Here is a 15,805-nt window from a genome sequence, read left to right on the forward strand (position 1 = left end):
GCAGATTTCCAAGGAATCAGCAAGAATTCTGTACTCTGTGGCTGCAAACACGCCAAGGCTGTGGTGCTGTTGCAATCTCTGGCAAGAATAGATATGCTGCCAAAGTTCACAGACCAATTTATGCCAGACAGTTTCATACAAGGAGTGGTGGATACTGAAAGCATCAAAACCCTACTTTGCTAAATGTACCATTCAGTGGAAAGATTTTTCTAATCTCTACAGATGTGCACCATGCCTCAAGCATGAGCATGTTTGTTACCTGAAGTTTTTTACATGATCTTCCACGCCTGAGAGACGAACAGAATGCTGCAATGCATTCAGGTAAGTCAATGCTTGTGTAGAGGATCCCCAGTTCACATCTGTGGGAAGATTTGTTTCAAATAATTTAATATTATGGCATATGGTATTTTGACTAACCATTTTCTCAGACTAAAAAATTCAGTGTCTGATTGTGTAATGCCATCATCAACTAAAAATTAGGTAAGATCAAATTAAAAACAAAGTACTTTCCAACTGAAAGTAGGCTAAATCAACTTTGGGTTTAAATTAGGAAGAAAAACAGTTGAACTTTTCTGTAAAGAGGATAATGGTTATGTAGTCAAATCAAGTTTTCTAGGTAATTAGCTGTTCGATATTACACAGTCAAATTTTGAAATTACTTAACCAGCTTTATTTTAAGTAATAAGGCAGCTTTGTAAGCAAATAGTTGACGACTACTCACATTTCCCCCCTGCTTGCTGTCTCTGTATCAGAGGCAGCAACAGGGGTGGGAGAGCAGGAGCCAGCCTAAAAAAGCTGATTCCCCCCAGCACCATCTCCATGGTGCTGCCTGTCCTCCCCCATGCTTACTGCCTCTATCAGACGTAGCAGCATGGGGAAGGAGATGGAAGAGGCAAGGAGGCTACTGCAAAGCTGCCTCTGCCCATGGCGGGCCCAGGCTCACTGCAAGCAAAGATGTGGAGCATCACAAGATGTGGAGCAGCCCCTGTCCATAGGCTTCCTGCGCATCCAGCTCCTACTACATTTAACCTGTAGAGCAGCAGTGGGGGTAGCTCCTGGACTCAGCGCAATTTGGGACCAAGCGCCTTCCTTTATCAACTAATCATGTAGTCGATACAAATTGTACCGACTACACCGGGGTTAGGAACCTTTTTTTGGGGTGGGTGCCACTCATCCACAGAAATGTCAGTCGGGGACCACACAAGTCAGGAGTGCAAAAAAAAAAAAAAAAAATCCTCACAGATGTGGCTCTCGACTGAGAAGGAGAAACACTCCCTACATTTCCCTCACACCCCAGACCTTAGATGGGCCCAGGCTAGTAGATTTGGTGTGCTCCATCCCCATGAGCTCCCTAATGCTGTGGGGCAGGGCCTGAGCCTCAGGGACTGAACCCAAGCAAGACAGGGGCCGCACCTGGCCCATAAGTTCCCCGCCCTTGGACTACACGATTAGCCAATTAGCCACTTGTTAATATCCTTAATAGAAATCTGGTCTCATGCTCTCATGCACAGTGTAAATTTTGTAACTGAAATAACAAAACAATTTTAATTCGTTAAGCGGGGTAATGGATGAGTTGGATTTTAAGAGCTACTACGTTCAGAGAATTTTAATTTCAAGGAACTCTCTCATTGAATTATAGGCAGAGCAAGTCATTTGACATCTTAAAGTTTCCTGATACTCCTCATAATAAGCAGGGCCATACCAAATTCCTGGCCATGGGGAAAAAAAAAAAAAAAAAAAAAAAAAAAACACACACACACACACACACACACACACACACCACGGACTGAAATCTGGTCTCCTCCATGAAATCTGGTCTTGTGTGTTCTTTTTACCCTATACTCTAGGGTTTTCATGGGGGAGACCAGCATTTTTCAAACTGGAAGTCATGACTCAAACAAGGGTTTCGGGTGGATCATAAGATTATTGTAAAGGGGTTGCAATATTGCCCGCAAAATTTCTGCACTACCTTCAGGGTTGAATGGCCAGAGTACAGCAGCTTCTAGCCAGGTGCCATACTCTGAAGGCAATGCCCTGCCAGAAGCAATGCTGAAGGGTGGCAATGCCATACCGTGTCACTCCTACTTCTTCGCTGCATTTGGCGGCATTGCATTCAGAGCTGGGCACCTGGCCAGCAGCCATCATTTTCTGGCTGCCCAACTCTTAATACAGCTCTGCAGCAAGTAGTGGCACAAAAGTAAGCATAGCAGTACTGCACCCCCTCTGTAATAGCCTTACTACTCCCACAATTCTTTGAGTCAAGGCCCCCACAATTACAACACCGTGAGAGTTCAGGTTTAAATATATGAAATTACATTTACAATTTTTAATATCGGATGACCATGAAATGGACCATGAATTTGATAGGGCCATAATTATGAAACCCTCTTTTAAGTGAAATTTTAGGAAGGAGAATGTCTTAAGTATGTCATAAGTGAATTTTTTTGGGAAAAAAAATCAGTCAAAATGCTTTAGCTTCAGAGAATGAGACTAGGGAAAAACAGGTTTTCCTCAAGTTAAAAAATTCTGCCTCTAGTTTCCATGTGCTTTGGATCAGGGGCTCAGATTTTGGCATGAGGTGGCTTTTATATGCCAGGAATATGCCTTTTGCTGTCCTCATGGAAATCTGCTCAAATTTGGCTATGTTATAAGCCTTTGGTGGGAAAAAAAATTAGTCTGCACACGCTCAATGACTTTTTAAAAAAATTAGCAACTGAAATCTCCAAGATCACATTCTAACTGAGGATACACAAGTCTCTAAACTAGATGTATAAAGTATTCAGATACTCTAGCAATGAACACAACAGCAAAGTCTATAAGGAAATAATTCTGTTTCCAGAATAGGGTTTGAATAATGTGTATTTCAGCTTCAATACCTACTTGTTTTACATTTAGCATTACAGCATATATTCTCTCTCTTCAGATGATATCAGATCAGCCATCTACTTTAAGCCTGGTTTCTGGCTTTGACCAGAAGAGCCAAGCCAAAAAATTTTTTAAAAATTATGCAAGCAGGTTTCCACCACTATCCATGTTTCACAAACAAGATAGATATAAAAATACAATGTCACGTCTATATCAGATGCATATGCCTTTACTGCATATGCTTTTACTGTTTAGACTTGCAACTTAAAACAATATTTTATACTTGTTGGCATTATCATCCATAAGTTATATTTCTTCTGTGAGATCCTTTTAAGAGGTAACAGGATAGCTCAGTTTGGAGCCTGGTTCTGCCAAATCAAGTAAATGCTCTTTACTTATGTGCTAATCAGTTGTTTAGATCCATGTTAACTTCCAGATTTTTCTTTTAAGTGTTCATTAAATTCTTTGTACTTTCTGTATTTTATTTTGAACTCTTCATTTTACATGAACCTTTTTGATTTTCCAAAATAAATATGGGAACAAATATGAGAAATAATGTCTACCTTTCATAAAAGCTGTAATGTATGGGGAAACTTAACTTCTGTTATTCAAGAACTTTATACAATTTCAAGCCCAACACTTGTTGATTTTCTTATTTCTAATTTTAGCAAAATTCTTTGCCCAGCTAACTCTGTTCCATCTCATTCTAATTTTGTAAACATCTTCAACCCTACTATTTTTACAATGTTTTTGCTATTTCAATATGACATGTCTGGTCATACATAGTTCCTAGATATGGCTTATCAAGACACCATCCCTAATCCAATGCCATTCCATTCTGGAATAACAGTGGAGGATCCTCTTTCAACAAGGCACATTGCACTTCCATGATCTCTCTGCAGAAACAAAGTTATAGTCCCTAGTGTCAAATATCACTCAGAACTCCTCCCAAGTGCACCAGCAATGCACATTACTTCCTCTCAATTTCTCTTACACGGATCCTTTGGATCACATTCAGTACATTAACTTGTGAATGTAGACAGTTAATGCATCAGAGAGTCCCCTTTCTCTTCATGAAAAAAATTGAAAACAGTTTCTTCTGTAACCAATCGTGCAAATAAAATAGTAATTTTAAATACAAAAATACAGCATTTAACAAAATTAGATGATCAGAATGTCTCAAGTCTGCTTAGTTAAAAAAAAAAATACCCACCTGGTTTCTTGTAAGTGACATAAATATAGAGTCCAAGGACTATGACATACGTTAGCAATGCTGCCCACCAATTAATGACGAACATCACTATGCAACAAAGAATTGCTCCAACAAGGGAAACCCACATATTGTAGTACTTAAAAGCAGGACGCCAACCTAATCAAAGCAATGAAAAGTTAAAGTTAATGGTTTAGTATTAAGAGAGGATATGTCTACACAGCAAAGTTATTTCGAAATAACAGCCATTATTTCAAAATAACTTTCCTAGCATCTACACAAGCCAACTGCTATTTTAAAATTAATTCAAAATAGCGGAGGGCTTATTTTGAAACTGGTAAACCTCATTTCATGAGGAATAGTGCCAATTTTGAAATTGCTATTTCTAAGTAAGCGCTGTATAGATGCTTATTTTGAAATAGGGAGCCTCCAGGCCTTCCCTGGGTGCCCTTGTGGCCACAAGGTAACTTCTGACCTGATGCCCTGCCAGAACCAGTTCCAGTTGGCCATAAATGCGATTCAGAGTCAAATCAGTGTGGACACACTATTTTGAAATAGCAAAAAGCTATTTTGAAATACATTTTGTGTGTAGACGCATTATTTCGAAATAAGATATTTTGAAATAACGCTGTAGTGTAGACACCCAGAGAGAGACAGAGTAAAATATATTAAAAACCTCTGGCACATATTTATCCTTAAAGCTCATTCAATTTCTTGCAATATTTCAAAAGAAAGCTGCAGCTATGGTTCAAGGCTAAGAGTAGAAATGTTTACATGGCCACAAGGATAGGTCTCTTTTTAAAGTGGAGTTTGATGTTATTTCTGTACTAGATGCTCCCAACGGCCTAGTGAGTAGAAATATTTGACAAAGAGGTCCATTCATATTTGCTTTTTGCTTTGCAGTATACCTTTAGAAGATGATACAGCATGAATCACAATGCTAGTGACTGCAGGTGGATGTTATCTTTTTAGTTCCACATCATCACTCCAATTATGCTAACTAGTATTAGTGGTTAACAACTTTTAATGTTTTCATTTATTTGAATAAGAGCAACGCCTGAGCATTTAAATAAAAAGGACAAGTATCACGTTAAAGTATGCCAGACAAGTTCAGGAAAAAATGTAACTGTGAAAGAGAAGTGCTGCACTTGCCAATGTCTGACACCATGAGTTGCTGAAGGACTGTTCAGGAGTAAAGATAAGGATAATCTGCTCTGATGCTAATGGATTCAGTCGTGATATGGGCTGGTGGGGACTTTACATATTTAATAACCACTGAAGGTGCTAACTGCTCCCTGAGTGGTATCCTTCCTGTTTTAGGTATCTATCTATTGACTTTGATTTTTATCTGCTTAGGTTTAGGTATCCATTCACCAGATACATAATGATGCTCCATCTTCCACACGCCTCCCTTTTTCTTTCTCTCCCCTCTCCTATTTATTTTAAGTTTTCATATCCCCAACTCATAACTCCGGTCATCTGAAGAAGTGGTCTGTGCCCACGAAAGCTCATGATACCATCTACGTGTTTCGTTACTCTATAAAGTGCTACCAGACCATTTGTTGTTTTTTCTGTAAGGGTATGTCTACACTACAGCGCTAATTCGAACTAAGCTAATTCGAACTAACACATCTAGAACTAAAAACTAGTTTGAATTAGCGTTTTGCTAATTCGAACTAGCATGTCCACATTAAGTGGACCCTGAACAGGGCTTAAGGATGGCCGGAAGCAGTGCCAGCAGGGCATCAGAGGAGGACTTAGAGCGTGGAGATGCTGTCTCAGGCTAGCCGAGGGCTGTGCTTAAAGGGTCCCAACCCCCACCCCGGACAGACAGTTCTCAGGGGTGCCCTGCTTGAAAACCAGTCCTGGCTTGGAGTGCCCGGAGTGCCCACACTGGGCACATCACACCACTCGGCCATCAGCCCGGCTGCACTTGCCGCAGGCTGCCATCTGGGGAGAGGGGGCAATTGGGGGGCTGCAGGAGAGCTTCCACCCCCAGAAGCCCGCAGAGCCAGCCCAGTCCTCCCCATCGGGGGCTCGTGCCCCATTCCTCCCTCACCTCCTTCCACTTACCCTTCCCTAGCCCCTCTTCTTGATGTACAAAATAAAGGACAATTGTGTTCAAAAATGGAATCTGTCTTTATTGAACAAAACTGGGGGAGACTTGGAAAAGGAGGTGGGAGAGGGGAAGAGAGGCTGGGAGAGGAGAGGGCAACTAAAATGATCAGGGGTTGGGAACAGGTCCCATATGAAGAGAGGCTAAAGAGACTGGGACTTCTCAGCTTAGAAAAGAGGAGACGGAGGGGGGACAGGATAGAGGTCTCTAAAAGCAGGAGTTGGGTGGAGAGGGTGCATACAGAAAAGTTCTTCATTAGTTCCCATAAAGAAGGACTAGAGGACACCAAAGGAAAGGAATGGGTAGCAGGCTTCAAACTAGTAACAGAAAGTTCTTCTTCACAAAGCAAAGACTCAACCTGTGGAACTCCTTGCTGCAGGAGGCTGTGAAGGCTACAACTAGAACAGAGTTGAAAGGGAAGTGAGATCAAGTCATGGAGGTTGGGTCCATGGAGTGCTATTAGCCAGGGGGTAGGAGTGGTGTCCCTGTCCAAAGTTTGGGGAAGGCTGGAGAGGGATGGCACGAGACAAATGGCTTGGTCACTGTCTCCGGTCCATCCCCTCCAGGGTCCCTAGGGTTGGCCGCTGTCGGCAGACAGGCTACTGGGCTAGATGGACCTTTGGTCTGATCCAGGACGGCCATTGTAAGCTCAGGGCTCAGGGTCGGGGGTCTCAGTGGACCACCTTGATTTTCATGCACTCCTGCTCCTGGGTGGCCAGGCTGGCAGCTCTCCTGCCCTAGACAGCCACCTTCCTGTGCCTAGTGTGGAGATCGTGGACGAGGTCCACGATGTCCGCACTAGCCCAGGTGGGTGCCCGCCTCTTGCGGTCCCGGGCAAGCTCCCGGGAGTCGCCAGCCTGGTCCCGGGAAGAGGGGGAGAGCTGGGGGGCATCGGGTGGCTGGCTCGATCCGTGCCAGGTGCAGGGTCTGCTGGCTGGGTGCTGGCAGGCTTGAACCTGGCACGGGCACCGTAGCCATCCCGTGCCCCTTTAAGGACTCCGGGGCCAGGAGGGGGGCATAGAGTTTCCCTGGTGTTGGCCAGAGTGGCCACCAGGGAAACCTGGGAAGCCTTAGCCTCCCACTAGTTCGAATTAAGGGTCTACACAGCCCTTAATTCGAACTAGCTAGTTCGAGCTAGGCTTAATCCTCGTAAAATGAGGTTTACCTAGTTCGAACAAAGCGCTCCGCTAGTTCGAATTAAATTCGAACTAGCGGAGCGCTAGTGTAGCGCCTATGAAAGTTAGTTCGAACTAACGTCCGTTAGTTCGAACTAACTCTGTAGTATAGACATACCCTAACAGACTAACTCGGCTACCCTCTAATGCTCTGAGAAAGACAACAGTGTATATTTAGGTTTGGAAATATTAGATTTTTAAAAATCAGTAGACATCAATATATATTTTACTGTACACACAAACCCACAAAAATATTTCCTTCGATAATCAAAATGTACAAATAAACACTGCTTGAGTACTTAAAAGTTTGACTGAAGGATATTTACTTTGTGTATTTTACATTATATTGACCATTGTAAGAATTAAAACACAAATGCTTTGCTTTTTTAAAAATCTGTGTCTATTATCATTAACAGATTGATCTTCCCTCCATAGTTTCCCAGACCTATGAAAATCTGAATCGATTAAAAATGCTTAAAACTCATGATTTTGCACAATTGAAACGTTAACAAATATAAAAATATGCTTAAAAATAAGCACTGATTTTATCCATTTACATTATGAAAACATAAAAATCTAATTTTGTCAAGAATTAGCTGCTAAATATAGCTAATCTGCAAATACTGCATCATCATTATGATCGACACACATACACTATTCAGAAGTAAATATACCCATACAGGTTGACCTAAAACTCAAAATATGGATGCTTATTTACATATATCATTTAGAAAGTTCAACTATAAATAGAAATAGGATTTACTCATACATGTGGGCTCTCAACTTACTAATTTTATCCCTGAGTGTATAAGCAAAAGAATAAAACAAATGTACAAGATTGCCCAAACAGAAATGGACGGCAACTTATTGAACCTTTGCAAGTTTGGCCCCAGACAAACAGAGTGAAGATGACACTTTAAAAAGGTTTCCAACCTAAACTCAGTAAGCTAAGGACTGAAATAGTACAAATTTCTATTATTCTTGAACAAAATTCTTTTATAGGCATAACAGTACTTTTGTTTACTGACAAAAATGAAAAATTTAAGCATAACCACCCTGTTCCTTGAAACTGGGGTCATCAAATTTTAAGCCCTAGGACACAGAAAACACTAAAAGCAATTTTTTTCTTGGTGGGCAAGTAGACTCTACAAACAGATCCCCAGGCTGTGACAGCAACAACTACAAACCTCCTATTACAGGGGTGGCCAACCCATTACAGGAAGAGCCAAAATAGTTGTGAATATAATGCAAAGAGCCAGAGGAGGAAAGTTTGGTTTTTTTGTTTTGGTCCCCCCCCCGACAAAAGGGTCTGCCATTTAGAGGCTTTTTGGCCACATCAGGCTCCCGCCGGCCAACACCATCTTGAGGATGCCAGTTGGCTCTCCTGCCCCAGAGAGCACAGGGAGCCAGGAGCCATTTCCAGGGGTGCAGTTGTTGCAGCCTGGGGAGGGGGGAAGAGCCACATGCAGCTCACAAGCCACGGGTTGGCCGTGGCTGTCCTATTACCTAAGAAGCTACTGTAGTGTCAAGCCTTATGTAGGGGTTTGATTCCGCTTGTCTAGTAATTTTTCTAAACTTCTTTTATTACATTCTTCAATTAGTTGAATTCATAACTTTTATGCAAAAATACTTTGTTTCTAGAGCACTTTTAAAATGTATTCAATCCCCAAATATAAAATTCCTACCTGGAGATTTTGCAAGAGAGGCATGGAATACAGAGAAATTAATTAAGGCATATGAAGCCAAGAAAAAGTTGGAGATTATTGGAGCAATGACATTCAATTCAGCTGTAAAAACAAAGAAAAAACAAAGTTATTAAGCTTATTGTCAAACTGCTTTAATAATTCCAGGGCCAAACATTTGTTGTTATGTCTTATGGATGTAACCTTTAATGGCGCATCGGGCAATTATTCTGTAGCACTTGAGGACATCCCCAGAGCAAAGAGGGTCTTGGAAGATTCAAGTATGGGTATGGAATATGAGAAGCATCACTTACGCTCTCCGCAACTAGTCTCAGTCCGACTACAAACAGAGAGGGGTGCAACCTTTGCACACCTCTGCAAGGAAGAAACTCACTCCTCATCTCCCCTTTTCCTTCCTAAACGCAATAGGAAGTGGAAAATAGTGGGGCTCTCCTTTTCACCTGGACACAGAGCAGCAATAGTAGCCACCATTACTAGTCATTTGCCACCAGAACAAAGGACTAAAATCAAAGATACAAGTCAAGAACATGCCACATTAGTCCACTAGGACCCTCTTCATTCTAATGAAATCTCCAGAACACGTCCTTGGTTTTGGTCTTTCCTGCCCCACGAACCCTCAAAAAAATGCAGAGTAAGCAAGATGAGGAAGAAATAAAATTAAAACAACAATTTTTAAACATAAGCAGTCTTGAAAGGGGCCTGAAGATGATGGGGAAGAGCTATCTGCCGGCAAAGAATATATTATGCCCTGTGGCAACTTCAGGAGAATCTTGCATAACAGTGGTGAATTGGTTAGAAAACTCTGAAATCCAATCTGTGCAAGCTTACCACTTAATAAAACCTCACTAATGTAGGATTTAGTACAGTGAAACCTTTGTTATCCGGCACTCTGTTAACCATCATTGTCCCCAGCCACAGTACTATCACATCTTCAGGCGCACTGGCCTGGCTTGGTTTACCATGATTGGCTTGATTAGCTCTTTTTAAATAAAAAATTTTCTTTAACTCAAAATAGGAATGTGAGACCAACTGCCTCACACTACAAAACTATCAATATTAAAAACCTGAGTTTTACTATTATCGCCCATTGGTTTTTCCTATGTTAATGGGACTCTGATAACTGGAACACCCTAATCCCCGAGCGTGCCAGATAATACAGGTTTTACTGTATATACAGGTTGTACCTCCCTAAACCAGGAGACTCTGGTCCGGCAACATCCATGGTCCAAGCAGGACCACAGACCCTGGAGCGGGGCAGGAGTGCAGCAGAGGGGCCAGTGACTCAGCTGGGAGCCCCATGCAGGGGGGGAGGGGAGGGGGGAGGACAGCAGAGAGTTCTGACTCCAATGGCGGAGCTCCAGCTATGGCACTTCAGCAGCAGAGAGCTCTAGTCCCCGCCCTGGGAGTTGCAGTCCCAGCAGCAGTCAGGCCCGTGGCAGCTAGAGAGCTCCAGCGCTGGGGAAGCCTCAGCCAGGCAGATGGCAGGGGTTCTGGAGTCATGCTGGAGCCCTAATCAGGAGCAGAGGGGCAACACGGGTCATGAGGGGAGAGACCTCCCTTGGTCTGTCAAATTCCCTCATTTGAGACTGATCAGGTCCTGAGGGTGCTGTACCAGGGAGGTGCAGCCTGTAGTATATATTTAAAAATGTAAACAAAAAAGGCTTTCCCATCACACAACAGCTCTCTACAATAAGCTAATGAATAAGACAATATAATAGGGTTGGTAAAGGACTAAAAGAAAGTCTTATTAGCTAATGACTGTAGAGAACAGGCGGTTAATGTAGACTAGTAGTGGCTGAGATGAATCTGAAGTAACCTCTGAAGATGTGGGAGAACAATCCTTAAACCCTATTCACTGAACAGATTTCCAAATAGAAGCAAACACCCAAAACTTTTAAAATAAAAATCTAGCCCCAGATTCCATGGACATTGTCATCCAAGCATAAAACAGTACAGTGTTTTGTAACGTAAGAATACATTCACCAATTTTACTCCAATTTAAACTAACTAACCAATTAAAATGAATCCAAGAGCAATCAAAAATGTAAGAATATATCCTCGTAATGGTTCGTTGTTCTTCCCATAGCCTTTTGCAAACATTAGAAGACCTGGATAGATATTGTCCTTGCATAAAGCCTAAGAAAGAAAAAATGAAGTTAGTATGGTATAATTAAGACTAGATACACACTAATGCATTCAAAGAGAACTGGTGTCTTGTTAGAGCATAGGGTTGAGAGTCAGGACATGCTGCCTTTAGTTTTTATTCTGCCTTTGCATTGCTTCTTGATCTTAGAGTAACTGGCACCTTCCCACTCCTCAGTTTCTACCTCTATCAATACAAGGATAACATTTATTATATAACAGTACAGGTAGAACCTCTGTAGTCCGGCACTCCCGGGACCTGACCACTGCTGAACTAAAGAATTTGCCTGGCCACAGGAGATCAAACCACATCCTGGGGGCCCCCCCATCCTTGGCCTGGAGCTCCACAAACACCTCCTACCACATAGGTTGCACTTCCCAAAAGCGGAATTCTCTGGTCCAGCAGGACCACGGATGTTCTTTGATCAGAGAATCCTGGTAGCCTAGTGTTAGGAGGGCAATCCAGGAGGGGCCGGGCTGACTCAGTGGGACTGGGAAGAGACTGTAGCTGGCAGCAGCCCCTGGCAGCTCCTGACAGCCTGTAGCACTGCGACCGGGTCGAGGCAGCCCCCAGCAGCGCAGGATCAGGGCCCCGGGGAGGCCGTGGAAGTGGAGTCAGAGCCTATCAGCAGCCCGCAGCAGCAGGATTAGGGCTGGAGCTGGCGGCAGCCCCAGCAAGACACAGCAGAGTGGGGCTGGGAGCCCGCAGCTCTGGCAGAAGCTGGACTAGAGCCTGAAGGCTGCTGCAGGGCTGAGACCAGAGCCCCTGACAGCACAACCTGGGCCACAGCCAGCCCCCAGCAGCCCGGGCTGCTGGAGCCCAGGAGGCATACTGGCCAGGGCAGCTGAAGCCGGGTCATCAACTCAACAGGGGCTGGAAGCAGTCGTTCCTCTCCCCCACCCACATACACATACACAACTGGAAGTCAGCTGCTGGAGGCTGCGGCAGGAAACCTTCTTTAATCTGGCTAAATTCCCTGGTTTGGGACGGTCAGGTCCTGAGGGTGCCAGATAAGAGATGTCCAACCTGTGGTCTGAGCTTGCGGCAGTAAGAGGCATGGACAGGGGTCGGGGAACAGTGCAGAAAACTTGGCCCTCAAGAGAACATCTGGCTAACTAAAACCACGCAAGATCATAGATGTGGCCAGACCAGAGTGCGTCGAACTAGGAAAGGTTTAATCTATAGTAAAAAGAGTCACAGTTTAATCACTTTTTCTTGAACACAATCAAGATTTTCTGCAAGATATGGAAAATATTCTCAAAACTTCTCTCTCCCTGCTTTATTTTACTGCTTGTGAGTCAAACCCTCCTCCTAACTTCCCTCTGTGGATTCCTGCTGCAGGACTTCTGGATTTGGGGGATTGTTTCTCTGTTTTTGTATAAGTATATAGTATTCTTTCACGGTCCTCAAACATGAAGCACTCCTACAGTAACTAAACAGCAGTTACTCAACATACACTCACGCAGAGAGAGCAAGCACTGGGCGGGGGGGAGAAGGGGACATGATCTTTAACTCTGAAAAACACAGAACCCTTTATTACATACCTCAATATAAGGAGTGAGGGGAAACGTGTAGTATAACATGACCTTTCAGCTACAGCAACTAATCAAGTTCGAAGTAATTTATAAAAAAATATGTATACACATTTCCCACTTCACAGTCTTGCTGCTGAGTGTTTAGTATAAAAGTTCCCTGGGAAAGAAGATTTACTGATTCTACAATTTTACTTGGTTATTATTACCATATCATTAAGCTTTCTGGATTGCATCCAACTGCAGTGCATTAGCTCCAAATAGAAACCACCAGTAGATATGGAGTATATGCAATTAATAACAGCATTAAAAAGAATGCAGTACTCATTAAAAAGAGGTGCCAAACTATCAGTTCCTCTAACCACAGAAAAGATACGGTCAAGAGTGGAATAAACTATTCCATACTGTCAAGCAACAAATCCCTTTGCTCTCACCTAGAGCAGTGTTTCTCAGAGTGGTTCGTGGACCATCTTAGCAATCAACGAACTAGCAATCAATGAACTCTGAACCAATTCAATCAATGGCATCAATGCAAGGACTGCCTACACACTAATCACTGCCTAAAACAAACTAGATACACAACTCTACACTGTTAAATGGCTATGTTAATCACTTAAAGTAAACAATTCTGGTTTGAAGTTTTGGCAGGTAAAAGCTTTAAGGGCTCTATGCTCAGAGGCTGTGCATCAGCAGCACCACAAATATGCATAAGATGACACAGTAGCAATATTTTTTCTTCTTTAAATTCTAAAACAAAACACACTAATCTTTGGTTGCTTCCACATACTAACAGTTTACCTTGCTTTTCAACGCTCAGATAGGAAAAATCACCAGAGGTAGCACTATTTAAGAGCTCAACTGGCCTGCCATAATACCAGAGTCAAAGGCTGAGGTGGTACTCAGTACAGAAAGATCCTCTTTTTGTCCAGGATTCCAGATTTAGTTGGTATGGAACTGCTGAATCCGATAATTCAGAAAAACTTGGCTAAATCTCTTTGTACTAAAAACTCCAGGCAAGAAGCATGCACTACAGAATCTCAACTCTGCAGACTGCAACACCAGACATATGGCAAATAAAGGACCTTATGTCATAAGAGCATATTTGAAACGTAACTAGCTCCATTTTAAAACACTGGAACCATTATTAGTTATTCTACTCAGAAACAGAAGACAAGGTATAGAACTTGAGTAATATGAACCAAGACACCAATATGCAAAAACTCCCTGTTCCATATATTTCAGTGGGAAGTTATTTTGTTATGAAACAAAGACATTATATATGCTTACCTGAAAAATCTTTGGTGCACTCACTAAAGATGCCAGTGCAGAAGAAAGGGTGGCTGAAAAGATGCCAGCAGAAATTAGTGGCGCAAATCCTGATACCATGCTCATTACCTGAAAGCAGAACAACAACAATTAAAAAAAATTATCTTACAAAATGGACTGAATAAATATCTGCTGCTAAATAAAACAATTACTTTGGTAAAAACAAACTGGAATTCTGTAGACAAATGTTTTAGTTGAATGCCTTCAGAGCTATTACAACAGCATTCACATAACACTGCCTATAGAATTTTGTTTCTACAACTCCTAGATTTTTTCAAATACCATTTACCATTCAAGATAAGGAGAATATTTCAGGACAATAAATGCTAACTTTTTTATTCCAACTAGAATTTTCTTAAGTCAATACATATGATTTCTGAAAACAGACTGTTAGCTACTAATATTTGTTATCTGCTCTGTTAAACCAAGTCTAAACTCTGTAGATAGAGAATCAGGTGGGATAAACTTAAATGCATAAACTTGCAAACACAATGCAACTACCAATCTTCGGTGCATCAAAAAAAGGTCTCAAATGGTCTGAGGAAAGAATTTATTTTCGTGTTAGTTACATCAATAAGTCAAAAGAGATTACAGTTTTAAGAGAAGTATTTTAGCTGTTTGACAAAATACTGTATTTTACAAAGGCTTCAGGTATAGTAATTTCTGTCAGACACCATTTCTGATACCTAAGATCCTGAACAAAAGGAAGTCATGCTGCTGAAGAGCTCTCCCCAGTATCAGTCTCAGATTTTAGACTGTGGAAGCTCCACCTGGAAGGTGGCCAGAATCCTGGAAACAGAATCTCTTACAAATCTAAATATACGGAAACTGTTTCAGTTGGAATCTTCCTCAGGGAAATTATCCCCACCCTTTTCAGGAACTGCATCCCTGCTTACACAACTGCTAGAAGCTAGAGGGAAGAACTCTTTAAAAAGAAGAAAGGCCTGTTTATGGAAGAATACGTGCCCGTAAGACTCAAACACTGGAAGAACAGGCAAATAGCAGGAACAAAGGAGAGACTAAAAAAGTAGGTGCTGTATGTGAAAAATATCAAACTTGATTTAAGAATTACGAGTAATGAAGAATCCACCACAACCTTTGGTGTATTTTTTCCAGTGGTTAATTACCCTCATTGTTAAAAATGTGCTCCTCATTTCCAGTGTTTGTCTTGTTTCAGCTTCCAGTCATTAGAACTTGAAATACAGGCAGTCCCCAGGTTACATGGATCCGACTTACATCGGATCCCTACTTACAAACGGGGTGAGGTAACCCCGCACTAGCTGCTTCCCCCCAGCAGACAAGGGAGACGCGAAGCTAGCGCCTGCCCCCTCAGCAGACTAGGGAGACGCGGAGTGGCTTTTCTCAGCAGACACCTCAGCTTGAGAATAAAGGACTGAGGGAAGTAGGGTGTGGGAGAATAAAACTGAGCTCTGGAGAAATGTTTGGCTAGAGTTTCCCCTACAATATGTACCAGTTCCGACTTACATACAAATTCAACTTAAGAACAAACCTACAGTCCCTATCTTGTACGTAGCCCGGGGACTGCCTGTACCTTCATCTGCTAGACTGCATCTGCAAACATTTGCTCCCTATATAGGTACTTGCAGACTGACACCCTCTTTAACCTTTTCTTTGTTAAGCTAAATAGTTGAGCTCCACGAACGTGTCGTCATATGGGATATTTTCTAATTATTTAAGTCAATCTCATGGCTCTTCTCAAAACTCTCTCCAATTT

At 42.3% G+C, this 15,805-nt stretch overlaps 1 protein-coding gene across 1 annotated transcript in view; it reads right to left on the reverse strand.

The window, feature by feature from the left end:
• SLC12A2 (solute carrier family 12 member 2) overlaps nucleotides 1-15,805 on the reverse strand; it is a 109,465-nt gene that overhangs the window by 37,255 nt on the left and 56,405 nt on the right. Inside the window, exons 11-15 of the mRNA XM_075931906.1 lie at nucleotides 14,032-14,139; nucleotides 11,082-11,205; nucleotides 9,052-9,153; nucleotides 4,079-4,234; nucleotides 260-359 (exon numbers count right to left, since the gene is read on the reverse strand). Coding sequence (XP_075788021.1) covers nucleotides 260-359; nucleotides 4,079-4,234; nucleotides 9,052-9,153; nucleotides 11,082-11,205; nucleotides 14,032-14,139 — 590 coding nt within the window. The remainder of the gene's footprint in view (nucleotides 1-259; nucleotides 360-4,078; nucleotides 4,235-9,051; nucleotides 9,154-11,081; nucleotides 11,206-14,031; nucleotides 14,140-15,805) is intronic.

Source organism: Pelodiscus sinensis, chromosome 6 (genome assembly GCF_049634645.1).
Source record: "Pelodiscus sinensis isolate JC-2024 chromosome 6, ASM4963464v1, whole genome shotgun sequence".
Classification (NCBI taxonomy): domain Eukaryota; kingdom Metazoa; phylum Chordata; order Testudines; family Trionychidae; genus Pelodiscus; species Pelodiscus sinensis.